The 14,237-nt window shown below is 31.7% G+C and overlaps 2 protein-coding genes across 2 annotated transcripts; one reads left to right on the top strand and one right to left on the bottom strand.

Moving 5' to 3' along the window:
• Window positions 1–221: 221 nt before the first annotated feature.
• Window positions 222–6,085, top strand: HELRODRAFT_193788 (hypothetical protein; the record flags this gene model as incomplete). The annotated part of the gene is made up of 8 exons (XM_009028891.1): window positions 222–281; window positions 580–1,264; window positions 1,684–1,828; window positions 2,571–2,655; window positions 4,171–4,215; window positions 4,774–4,872; window positions 5,202–5,275; window positions 5,546–6,085. The coding sequence occupies 8 exons, from the start codon at window positions 222–224 to the stop codon at window positions 5,715–5,717; spliced, it is 1,365 nt and encodes a 454-aa protein (XP_009027139.1). The 3' UTR covers window positions 5,718–6,085.
• Window positions 6,086–7,165: 1,080 nt separating this feature from the next.
• HELRODRAFT_180120 (hypothetical protein) lies at window positions 7,166–8,926 on the bottom strand (the record flags this gene model as incomplete). Its single annotated transcript, XM_009028890.1, has 2 exons — window positions 7,166–8,164; window positions 8,804–8,926. 2 exons carry the CDS (start codon window positions 8,924–8,926, stop codon window positions 7,166–7,168), a joined length of 1,122 nt encoding a protein of 373 aa, XP_009027138.1.
• Between the last annotated feature and the right edge of the window lie 5,311 nt (window positions 8,927–14,237).

Raw genomic sequence — 14,237 nt, 5'->3', positions numbered from 1 at the left:
GTTTGTGGTTTGTAGTAGCTATGAACGAGTCTGAATTTAATGTTCAATGAATAGATTATTAACGTTTATACTTTATAGTACTGCAGCCGTTTAGGATGATCAGATAAAGTTAAAATTTTATATTCATCTATATAATCAACTGATTGATTTGAAATATTTCAAATTAATTTAAATTGTCTTGTTGACCATGTCGTAACTGCCTCACAAGGTGTCGGACAAGAATGAGTCATTCCATTGAAAGCCTGTTCAAAAGTCCACAGAACAACTGCAAAGTGTTTCAGGTCGGTTCATTTTTATCACCTGTTTAGATTTTTCATTCAAGTGATCTCTTCCATTGCACCATCTTTCAATTTCCTTTAATTTAGATTTTCTGTCTGACTGTTTTAATTGGTGCTTGACCAATAGAATTGTGGTGCATTTAATTTATTTATTGCAACTTGCTTTTGTGCTAAGTTGATTAAAATTATTTTTATAGTTCAGCAAATAATAAATCTATTCATTCTATTGACTCTGTTCATTTCTGTTATTAATTACTAGCACAAAAAAGTTAATGAGAACAAATTATATTTTTGTTTACAGAATGGCCACATAATTCTGAATGAATTCAAAAATGAAAATTTTGAAAATGCCGTAAGAGATTGGGTAATGAGGAATTGTTCATCTTTCAATCAAACTGCCAGCAATCAATCCACATCGAGCACTGCTAACAACCAATCAACATTAACTACTGCTAACAACCAATCAACAAAAGCCGATGCAATTAACAATAACCAACCAATGGAAAACCACTGTGCTTCATCTCTGAAGCAGTCCTGTGACGAATTAAGCACTAATAACGATTGCAGTAATAATAAGGACAACAGTGCTTGTAATGATTTTGATCCCACCTCTCTGAACCAACCTGCCTTGAAACAGCTGATCAGCCTGCTGGTCGAATGTTTGCTACACGTCAATAACAATCTTAGTGGATGCAATTATGACTACGACGAGAAAAATGTTGTCGGTGTTAACTTGGATGAAGTTGATTCAAACTACGGAGATGATAACAACGATGATGGGGAAAATAGAGAATGTTGCGTCAATCAAAAAAATGATATCAACATAAAAAATTGTTGCTCTGTTGGCACAAACAATGATCAGAATATCAGCAAAGATGTTCTTGTTTACGATACCGAAAATAATGATGCTAACCAAGATGGCGGTGCTGAGGTTCTCATATGCAGGGAATCAAAGTTTTTCAAAGAGCCATGTTGTGAGAGCAAGGGTACGAAATTGCTCAACATTATTTATATTATATTTAATATTGATTTGTTTCTACAAGAATGTATCATACATGCTTTTGCGAAACGTCATTCCTTTATCTCTCTTTGCAAAACTACTTGCCCTCCGAAGCACGTTCAGATACTCATAATTGTTTTAGTGCATTGTCATTCATTCATTCATTTATTCATTCATTCATTCATTCGTTCATTGATGAATTCGATTCTTTCAACAAATGTGTAGTTGACTCACACTCAGCGTTGTTGCTACATGTGCCTGCACATCCATCTATCTCTGGATAATATCTTATTGAATTACACTTAGAGATTTTACGTTGGTGATATTTAAGAATTTGAATATTTTTAAATTGTATACCTGATTTAATAAAATGACTAGCATGCTTATGTGATGCACAACGTTCAGATGGTTCGTGCTGTGGACTGCCTTGTGATTGTGTCTTGTCCTGTGTACTCAGCTGTCAGAAACTTGATTCCAATTTAACGTTGAAGCACATCCACAACTCCTACAAAGTCGTCTGTGATTATTTCAACACTCATCATGATTCCAGGTTTGTATTTATTTCGACACCTATTTATGTAAATGTATTTCTTTTGCACTGTAAATGTTAAACTGTCCAACGCCGTAATATGATGATTTTTTATATAACATTTTGCTGTTAAAATGTCGGTTTTTATTTTTCTATATAACCACCATTTTTAAACCGCGTGATTCTTCTGTGAATAATTCTGCATGTGTTAACGCTAAGATAAAATAATGCCACAGAGTTTAATAACAACCATGGAGAGAGCATGCAATTTTTTGCCATTTAGGAGAAAAATTTTCATTTTACCGGTCTTTTTAGTAAATTTTTTTAATGTTCTAAAATTTGGTGTGTTGAATGAATAATACACGGAGGCCATGCCAGAAGGTTCTGGGGTTGCTAGAAAACACATTGAAATAATAACTTTTGTAAAATTTGAAAATTTTTGTAAAAGTTGTATCACGCAATCATATAATGTCTTTTTTCTTTTGCAAAAAAATTGGAGGGTGCAAGATCATCAACTATTTAAACACCTCACTTTAAAATGTAGTTGCGAAGCGACATAATATCTTCATGTATATTGATATATCATTATCTGTCTTGATACATCAGTCTAATGTTAATTTAGATTTTTAAGAATTAACAAAAAAATGAAACGGTTGAAAAGTTTTATTGTCTGATTGTTATTAATCATTTTAAATGCTCCAATAGTTTTAATAGTTGTAAAACATGCTTTACATTTTTCAAACGACATCCCTTGTAAATGTAGACAAAAGTGTTCGATACACGGTCCTTACGATGCAGGCTGGTTGCACAACTGCCCACTTGAAGAAATCAAAACAGAGATTCTTGATGTTAGTGCTGTTGTTGTTCTTTTTGTTGTGTTTATATTAGCTATAAATACTTCATGTCTTTATCGACATTAACTAAAAACAAATACATCTTGCTCTCTGTTTAATTGATTTTTTAATCAAAGAATGGTGATATTATTTATGCCTAATCGTTTGTACCTCAACTAAAAATTAATACGAGTTGTTTATTTATTTGCGAATGACAATGCTTTCTTATCTACTTAGCTTCCTACGAAGGTCTCAAATGACGAGCTTTTATTAAAACAAATAACAACAACACACGTTTAGACAACATTTTCCCCGAGATCGGGGGTTGCCGTTTGGCTACCTTTGATGAAACCGAAATACCCCTCGACGCCATTCACATCTGTCACTCGCCTCAGTATCACGCAACCCCGCTTCCACTCCGTCCTTCTCCACCTGCTCTCTCCATCCCAATCGCGGACGACCCCTTCTTATCACTCCTTCAACCTCGGACTCCAACGCTCGTCTAATCCCGACCCTTTCATCCCTTCTCAACACATGTCCATACCCCCGCAATCTCGATCTCCTTATCAATGTCACAATGTCCTGATTCAGTCCCATCATCGACATCAGCTCTGTACTACTTTTCCTATCCTTTCACTTTAACCCCACACATCATCCTCACCATAGCTCTTTCAGCCCTCTGCACTACACTTTCCTCCTCTCTCCTCAACATCCAAGTTTCACCACCATGTACCATCGCTGCTCTCACACATGCTTTATATACCCTCACTTTCATCTTCACTGAACATTTTTTTCCACACAATACCCCACCACCAAGTTCCCTAAATTTCATTCATTCCACACGAACTCTAGCCGTAACAGCGCTCAAACATCTTCCATCCGCGTTCAGCTAACCCCTAAATAAACAAAGCTTTCCACTCTTTCAATACCACCACTCAACCCCGTCCTTGCGTCCGTTCTATTAATCACACCATGAACACATTTCTTACATTTGAACGTGCCTTCCACCTTTTTCAGTTCCTCCCTCACACCACTACGTCTCTTATGCACCCACTTTTGACATCCTATACACAATACCGAGTTAGCCTTCACTCTCCTGTCACATACCCCACAGGGGTCTATTTTACTTATCACTCGCTCCCCACCTTCCCCACTCACCATTACCTTCGTCTTACCAATATTAACTTTTAACCCTTTCTTTTCGATAAAACTTTTCCATCTGTCAAATTTTAACTGCAATTCTTCCATGCTATCAGCCATCAAGACTAAATCATCTGCATACAATATCTCAAATAACAACCCCTCCATTATGTTTCCACACACAACATCCAACACAATTGCAAACAAAAACGGTGATAACACTGATTCTTAATGCACTCCTACCTTAACACTAAAATCTACTAAAATCATTGGTAATATATAAAGTAATAAAAAGTGAAATTCAGTTTTTAAATATTTTGAATTATTAACCATATTCTTGTTAAATTACTAAAATCCATTAAGTTCACGATAGAAAAACTAAACCATCAGGGACTTTTAGTACTTAAAGATAATGAAGAATTCCATAAAAAAAAAGTTTGAATTTATGAAAAAGCGCTATATAAACGTGTTTCATTGACTGGCATTCTAGATGACATTTCTTTTGGATGTTAGAGAGAACGGTTTATTTAGGTAGATAATATAACGGTGAGTTGAAGAAAACATAAAAATAGATTATATATTCTTTTTAATTATAAGACTAACATCAAGACTGTCCAGGTCCACTGTCGTTTAGACAGTTAATATGTCATTTGTTTTGTGATTTAAATTAAATATGGAAGAGTTATCATTTTCATAACATTGTAAGGTCTATGTAATAAGAAACACCATATTATAGCTTAAAACTATCTATACTGGTGGACATCTTTTTGGCATTTACCCCCCCTCCTTGTCCACTTTTAGCTGAACCCCCCTTCCCCCCCCTAGTGTGGACGTCTTTTATGGATGACCCCATAAAGAAATTTGTCCAGCTCAACTCACAATTAGTGATGTTGTTATAGTGTCATGTATGCTTAGCCTTTAACTTATTGACATAAAATTATCTGAATTCAATGAAAAAAATTTTCTATTTATAACATTTTTAAATGTTGATAGACGCTTAAATCCGGCCCTAAACCCGGCCACCAAATCCGGCCGGAGCCGGATTCAGCCGGATTTGAAAAAAAGCCGGATTTCGGCCGGGGCCGAACTTCGGTACATCTCTAACTGTTATATATATATATATATATATATGTTTATTTATTTATTTTTATTGATTAAATTAAATTTTCAACTTCACTATCTAATATTTAGTGATTCCGAACATTAAAACCTTAAAACCATATAAAATACTATTTACATTTATTAAAGGCATTTACTTCTCTAAAATCTCAGACCTTTCTCGTTTTATTATTGTTTCTATGTTATTATTTAGGTCAAGCTATGTTGAGAACTTCAGACTCATAAAATGTTTACCCTTTAAAATATTTCAAATTGAAATTCTTTACGGGGTTTTAACGGTTTCCAATCATTCACCGCGTTAGATCAAAAAGTTCTTGACAGCCAGAAGTGCCAAAGATTGTTCTATCATAGTGTCCTTATCATCTTCAAAATCCAAGTAAATATCTAGTACTTAAAATTCTTTTTCAATTACTTTTTTCTAATAATATTCTTAATAGATTCGGATAAAAGTAATGGATGACTAATTTATTTGATCTAATTGTAAAACCTTAAAGCTTATTTAGAATTGCCTGTTTGTTTTTGACATATCAATTTGTTAATTTTTGATCAGACGGCACCGTGACTCGTAAAAATTTTGAAACAGTAAGAATCAAATTAATTCAATATAATTTAACATGTAAATAAGACTTTAATTTATATAAATCAGAAAACATTTGGTGAAATCGTGCGATAACATATTCATCCTCGGAGACAGCAAAGAAATCATAGCCAACGTGTCAATAATCGATCTGGACATGAAGGACTTTCACAAAATTCCAAGCTATTTGGAAGAGGATCAAACAATCGTCAACTGCTATGAATCCCAACAATGTTTCTAAACTCCTGCTGCTGTCCTTTTATGTTATGCGCATTTACAAATTTATTATCAAACATTTTAATATATTCACGTTTATTACGGTAATATTGAAACAATATTATTTTTGTAATATTGATAAGATATTAGCCCTAAAGTAGAACTATTTTCATGTGATTTTTATAACATCCCCACCCGTGGAAATTGCCGTGAATTTAACAAACGTATTCATTTCTTTACTATTTATCATTCCTTTTTGTGAAATTAATTTTATTGTAACCATTTGTTTTTTTTTATTCTTCATTCATGTTATTTGCGGTGAACAATTATTAATTTGTTGTTTGTACAATTATCATTATTTCAGTCCAAATACAAACCATATAAATTCTTGAATTGATTAAATTATTAATAAGCAGGGCTGTGGTGGAGAGTATAGGATGGTATAAACCGTAAACCCTATGCTTTTCTATGTTTTATTTTAACCTTGAACTAGAGCACAAAAATATTGTATACCTCAAGCGGCCTTTATTTAGGATTGAAGTTTGCCGAAGTTGTTCGAACTTTTGAAGTACTATGGATTTCGGACAGCTTAAGGACAATAAAGCTAACTGCATGGAAATTGTATGAATAGTGCTTCAACAAAACTGTCATCTTGAAAAGCAAAAGCAAAACATTTTAACAAAAAACTATCAAGATGTTGTAAAAATTTAAATGCAGTTGAAAAATTTGTAAAATTGCTTTAGTTCTTAATTTGAAGATAATCTTATATTGATAAAACCAAATTTCTCCTGAATTAAAGCAAGACTTTACAGAATCAGATGAAGAACAGGAAACTGGACTATTGCTCAAAGATATTGCACACAAATTTATATTAGAAGATGTTTGCTAGGTAAAATCAGAAATGAAAAATATTTGTAGACAAGAAACCTTAGATTAAATTTTTTGCATTATGGTTTAGGGGTTTTATTGGTTTTACAGATTTTTCGGTTTCCAAAACATTTAAACCTTATTTATAGAGTTCAATTTAAAAAAGCACATTCAACACATGGATATATATATAATATTATAAAAATATTATTATATCCATTGTTCAACAGCCTAATACGAACCGACGAACCGTCTTTGGCTTAATGACTACTATCGCAAGTGATTTAAGATCATTTTCGTTAAAATATAATGTTTTAAAGAACAAAAATGTATTCAATCGTGGTTTTCACACCACCGATAATTAATACTAAATCAAAAGTTAATTTAAGACGCTTCCATTTTAAATTCAACAAAAATAGTTTTAAAATTTTAATTTTCGATGTTTTACATAATTAAGACACCAATGTATTTATTTAAAACACTTGTTTTTTAAATTGAATTAATGATTTTCTATATTTATAAAAATTTTGATCGTTGAAATATTATATACCCTATGCTGAATTTACGACTACAGCTCTGTCGATGTCACGTGTTCGAGTTGCCGCTTTAGGATGCAGATTTTTGATCGGAACCGTCTTCACATAAACGAGTTTTTCTATATAATTCATGTTTTGTTTCCATTAATTTTGCTTTTGTGGCTTCTAATTCTTTTTCAAATTTGATCGATATTTCTCTAACCTTTTGTAGATTCGAAGCCATCATTATAATATCGTGATCTTTTTCTGATGACAAAAATTTTAAATCTTGTTTCAAATTTTTTATTTCGTTGTCTTTTTTACTTGATTTTTCTTTTTCTGCAGCCAAGTTTTCTCGCAACTCTTTCATTATTATTGAATAGTTGTTTAAAGTATCTCCTAATTCTTTATCAAGTTCAACGTCAATCAACTTGTTTTTAACGTTTAAAATCTTCAGTGCTTTGTTCCTTCTTTTAATTATTTCTTCACTAACGATTATGCAGAAATCTAAAAGTGTGTTTTGTTTATTTATTATGGTATTCAACTTCCTCCACGACATCTTTCTGGAAGTGGGATATTCTCCATTGCATCTCATCATCACTGATTTAATTCTCATTTGCTTATCGTCCGGTAAAAAATTCAAAAGTTTCCTTTTTTGTTTATCCAATTTTTCTTCCAAATTTAAAGCCAACTTTCCTATGGTGACATCACAATCGTTCACTAAACTTTCAGCCTCTCTTAGTTTGGTTTCAATGCATTGATATTTAAACTGCCAACAGTTTTTAACAGTTTGAGTTCTAAGAACTAAAAATTCCTCAATTTTGGTTTTCTCTCTTTCAGGAAGATTTTTAGCCGAACCGAAATATTTCTGTGTGATGTAATGGGATTCATATTTTACTTGAAAATCTATGCGTATATTTCTATTTTCTGCTGCTATCTCTTGTTGCAACTCGTTATAAAGCATCGGCAAGTGTTCGCTTAAGATTTGCCAAAAATCATGAATCGTCTTTTCGTCTGTCGTTTTCAAAACAAATTCTATAACCTTTGATGCTTTCAAATCAGTGCTATCCCAAAATAAAGATGGTTCATTCTGTAAAGTTTTATTTTAAAAAATTAAAATAACACTGATCTATAATTTGAATTTTTGTCAAGTTTGATTAGAAATGAAGGAAGGTTTTGTACAAATATAATCTTAAACGGTATTTTATGTACATTTCTTGGTTTCTCACAACTTTTGACTGAACTAATACAATTTATTTTATCAATGATGAAGTTTCAAAAATAAAATCCGTTAATCGCCCTTGACATTTTATTTCTAACTGAAAATTCATTAGTGAAGGTAGGCCGAAAAATGTAAAATCATAAGACTAACTCGCCTAATTTTACCTACCTTGATGATTGGCAATAAATATTATTTGTCAGATGATAATCAACAGGATTGTCGGAAGCCAATCTGAGTCACAAGTCTACATTAGCTTCTTCACCTTAAACAGGAGATGAGAAACAGCCTGGCCCAAAACTAGAGGGGCAAAGGGGCGGAAAATTTCATGGGCGGCAAATTTTGAAAAGTTACCCGTGTGTTATAACAACACCTCAAAGTACCAGATTGATTTTTATAACAAGTTTATTAAAAATTGAACAATTTTTTTTACTTTTTAAAAATGTTTTTTCAAAAACTAAAAAATATTTTTCAAATTGTAAAAATAGTTGAAAATTGGCATAAACTTACAACGACCTTCATGGGTAAGTTGTTGAAAATTTTTGATGTAGGCGGATCTTCCAGCAAAGATGTTATTTCGCTTATCAATAACGGCTTCTTTAAACGAAAAATAAATCTTTCGTTTGCATTCATCGTTGATGTAACACAAAAATAAAATACACCGTTGCTAAAAAATATTTGTATATATATATATATATATATATATATATATATATATATATATATATATATTTATCTGCTGTAAAAATTCAAACACTTGCAGAGTAAAATTCTGATGAATTATGTTTAAAACCCATACCAACTACTAATGCAAGCGCATGTAATACGTGGAACATGTACGCATACCAATCTTCATCAGCGGACACCACTTACCATGTCACGCCATCGATCGTATCGTCGTATTCATCGGGTTCTCATCAAATATTCTCCGAAGCATCGTCATTCGAACCGTCAAAATGTTTATTAATCTGCTGAATAATGCAAAAGTATGAAATGCATGCACACTGCAGAACACGCACATCAAATGCTGCACGATTTGTCGTCGCTAGATTTAATTATGATTAATATTTACAAATTACGATTGAGCACATCTCTGTTTGTTGTGTGTTTGATCGTAGCGTATGATTTAATATATAGGGTTAGGTAATAGAAATAAAAAGAATCGAATGTTGAATTTTTTCAGCACATCGTCATTAGTTTTAATTTAACACGACTTATTTTATTATATTTACTAGCGGATCTAGACAAATTTGACGGGGGGCCAAGTTTTCAAAAATATTTAACGACCCTGGGGGGATTTTCAAATTTAAAAAAATAAGTTGACGAGCGGGAAAAAGATGATGAATTATTTACGACCGAAGGGAAATTTTTAAATAATTTTCCAAAATTAGTTGACAGCGGGGTAGCAGTTTTCAACAAAAGTTGATGATTGATGACCGGGGGGATTTTTACAAATTTTTTTGGAAATTGAATGTTCACCGCGGAGACTCAACATTTTGACGAGAAGCTAACTTTTCCGGTAATGTAGTCAAATTTTTACCATTTTTTAGAACTTATAATGTCAAGTTTTCCAACGAAAACAGCGTCTTTTACTAACTTTTAACACAAGTAACGCTCACAACTTGCCTCCTCGGCACCCTTAATCTGCCACTGATTAATTGGTCAAAATATCGGTTAACATTGTTCCGATTTTGTTTAATAATTGCAATTTTTAAATAGTATTTAAAATTAATATTAGTATTTTTTCAAAAAACGTTTGTCTGTATTTATTGATTTATAAATATTGTTGCAAACTGAATATACAATACAAGTGTACAAAATAATTATATAACTTTGAAACGTTTATAATGCAGTAAATAAAAATGTAACATTATTTAAAGGTTTTGAATCGTCAACAATTTATACTGAATTGACTCCATAGACTTATCTTATAGATAGAGTATCAGTGATGGGGTTTATCTGATTATCAGTGATGGGGAGGTGTTTTTTAAAAAGAACTCGATAGAGCTTAAAAAATATTTTGAAAATAATAAAAATATAAACTTATAATTATATAATTTATAATTATAAGTTTATATTTATAATAATTACATAATAAGTTGTCGAAAAATAAATTGTAGCATTTAAAAATATTATCATTATAAAAAACACCATAAATTATAATTGGCAAACTCGCTGTATATATAAGCTCTTGTGCTGCTCGGAAAGGTGTACTAGCTTCGGCTGTACATATACTAAAATTGGAACGATACAGAGAAGATTAGCATGGCCCCTGCGCAAGGATGACACGCAAATTCGTGAAGCGTTCCATATTTTTTTAAAGTTTATCATTATACCAAGTTTACGGTTTTTAGATAAAATCAATGCGAGGACAATTTTACAAAAATGCAAGTACTTCTTTTGCGATTTTAAAATGCTATCAGTTCAAGTTTAGAAATAACGCAAGAAATAATTTATATCGAGCAAAATAAGTTTTGTATATTTCTTTCTTAAGTATAAACTTTAACCTTATGTCATTGTTTTATTAAAAAGTATTACAGTTTTCTCAGAACATCCTTCACGTTTACGTGGAAAAATCGCTGTTGGCAGTGGATCTCGAAAATTTTGACGGGGAGGTCAACATTTTGATAAATATTTGACAACCGGGTAGGGATTTTTTTCAAAGAAGTTGACGAAAGAATGGGAATAATTTGAGGTTTTAACTGATAAAAATTAAAAAAAGTTTAATGGCGTTGGATAAATTTTCCCAAAAACATTCGATAGAGTTAATCAAGAAAATAAAAAATAAATATTCATGATTTGTTTTTTTTTTTTTGAATCTTTAAAAACAAACCTTTAAAACAAACCTTTAAAAACATTTTCAATATACATTTATTTGTTTAAAAATTCTGATTGTGTTGAAATAAAATCTTTATTAAAACACCATAAATTACAGTTGACAAATCGACTACATATATAAACTCTTGCATTAAGTACAGCGTTGTACTAGCTTCGGCTGTACATATACTAAAATTGGAACGATACAGAGAAGATTAGCATGGCCCCTGCGCAAGGATGACACGCAAATTCGTGAAGCGTTCCATATTTTTTTAAAGTTTATCATTATACCAAGTTCATTGCTTTACGGTTTTTAGATAAAAGTCAAGTACTTCTTTTGCGATTTTAAAATGATATCAGTTACAATTTTTCATTGATCTAAGAGATAATTTTTTAACATTTTTTAACAGCTTTTTGAAATTCTTGACAGAGACCAGGTTGTCGCTAGTAGCCCGGTAGACTATTCCATACTTCTTGGCCAGCAATCAATCAAGCAATTAGCTTGTAAAGCGCTATTTTCGCGATGTTCAACAGCGCTCTTTAATGAATTTTGCGAACAGATGGGATCCGCTCTGAACTTTGTAAATGATGGAGAAGTAGGCAAAGAAGTAGGTAGAGAGTTCCAGAGAAAAGGGCCAGAAAAAGCAAAATCAGATTTAGCAAAAGAGTGTTTAACACGAGTTAAGGAGAAGCGTGAACAAGAAGACAATCGTAAACCGGGGCGTTTAGGTTCAATTAATATGTCTGATAAGTATTTAAGAAATAATTTAGATTGAGACATATACATAAATGTGCAATCAAACGCTGCACTCATGTCCAAAAGCGCCAAAATAAAGACAGTTTTCGTATCTGTCATTGAAAATAATGTAGACAATTATCCAACAAAGCTGTCTCTGTTGAGCGATGTTGTTTGAATCCTGAATGATGTACAGACCACAAACAATTTTGTTCTAAATGATCAATTTTTGTTTCAATTCCAACATTGTTATCTTTAACAACATTAGTCAGCATTCTATCATTCTGGAGTACCTTCATACAGCAGTTGCAGAACCATTTTAAATTTTTTGTTTTCTTTACCAAAACGAATGAGGCATTATTTAATCTACCACAGCTTTACATTAAAAACATTTTATTTCATCTTTCTCTTCAACCACCTTCGAACACTTGAGGCATTTGACAACCATAATAAATTAGTAGATAAAATGAAAAAATCAGCCTATTCGAAATATACAATCAAATATATTGTTTCTTGAAAGTTAGCAGTCTTAAAAAAAACTATATATATTTCTCTCTCTCTCTCTCTCTCTCTATATATATATATATATATATATATATATCAACTGATGTTCGTTAGTCTTGCTAACACTCAAGAACGGCTGTACGGATTTATTTGATCGTGGTTTTGAAATGTTTGTGAAGGTCAAGGGGTAGACTTGAAAAGTGAAAAAATTTTGCATAACTGCCGGGAAAACCTTAAAAACAGCTCTTATCTTTTCCTTATATAAACGTTTTCTAAATAATCAATAAAGTTCAATTAATATGTCAATCCATCCAGTTGCACTTTAGAACACGGAAAAAAAGTGTTACGATATTGTGTTACGATATCTATGATTACGCGAGAACTTTCTTTACTTTGTTGATCCTTTGTGATAGCGACATACAGAGTAATGAGCTTTTTTTGGATATCTTGTGATTGTGACACTTTACTGCTAAGTGAGCGAGAAATTTTGTCACTTTGATTATTTACAATTTACAATGCCGAGGAGAAGTCGACCTGACTTAGGTCGTCCCAGTCAATCAAATGTTCGAAGAGCTACCTCACGTGCTAACCACACCGATGACCAGAGAGAGACAGATCAAGAAAATGGTCGTATTGCTATGTCAGAATTGCGTTATTTAGTGTGTGATAATGAAGTAGATAGGCTTAGAATGCAATGAGTGATTCTTATAGTATATTACTGTTTTTTTTGTTACTAATGTTGGTTGCATTCATGAAAATTATATATATCCATGGTTGCAATGTTGTTGTTGTTGATTGTTTTTTCTTTGCATTCTATTCTTTTTTAGATCATGGAATTTTTAATCCGTTATTAATGAGTAGTTTAGTTATTCTATCTAGTTCTGTTTTTTTGTATAACAGTTAATATTGATAAATATTTAAATATTTATTGCGATTTCATGCGATTTTTGTGTTTTATCAAAACACAATATTTAGATATAATATGAATGAAACCTTTGTTTTTTTTAAAATGTTATATATACACATAGCTGTGATATTTTACGACCAAGTTGGGTATAAAATTAAGAACTGGACTCATGTTTTGGACGTTTGTAGTCTTTTTTTTGGTAAAAGTTTTGATTAGATGTAATATACGTAAATGGCAACGAAAACATGCTAATGCTAAATTGTGAAAAAGATATGATAAAATACAGTTAGAAAAAAGCAAAAAACAGTTATAAAAATAAATGTAAAACGCACATTACGTTTTTTTCTTTAACTTCGATAATTGTGTTGTTTGATTTTTGTTTTATTCATACACACATTTTAAAAATGAAATGAATACAATTTTGTAATTTTCTTAAATGAAATAACGACGTAAAAAAATGGAAAAAGAAAATGTTTGAAAATAATTTAATTGATAAGAACCAGTCAGCAGGCACCAGCTCCCTCAAGTCTGACACTAGGTCGGACAGGGACGATCCTCGTTAAACGAACGTCTGACATCCCATTGAGAGATAATGCAGACGTGCATTTGAGTCTCACGCTCAGGAGTAGGTGCTACGACTCGTCATCCTGGTTTTGGTGTTAAAGTCAGTTTTGACTGACGTCCAGGCGATGCACACTACAGAAATGATCCCTAAAAGTATGATCTTGAAAACCTCCTGAACTTGTGAACCTATTATACCAGTGCGGTTAATTAGTTAGTGGTGTTTTTTTTAAAGTCTGAAAAATAAATAGATGTTACAGATAAATATACGATTTTGCATTTTTGAAAAGTTTTGTACAACACAACAAAATACAAATAGGCATAAAATTGATACAATTTTTAAAATATAATTTTGAATAATAAAATGATTGCGAAAATTTATTCAAATTTCATACCACTAGCGAATTAAAATGAACAAT

Source organism: Helobdella robusta, assembly GCF_000326865.2.
Source record: "Helobdella robusta unplaced genomic scaffold HELROscaffold_59, whole genome shotgun sequence".
Lineage (NCBI taxonomy): Eukaryota > Metazoa > Annelida > Clitellata > Rhynchobdellida > Glossiphoniidae > Helobdella > Helobdella robusta.
Note: the sequence above shows the minus strand (reverse complement) of the source record. Positions and strands in the feature narration are given on the sequence as shown.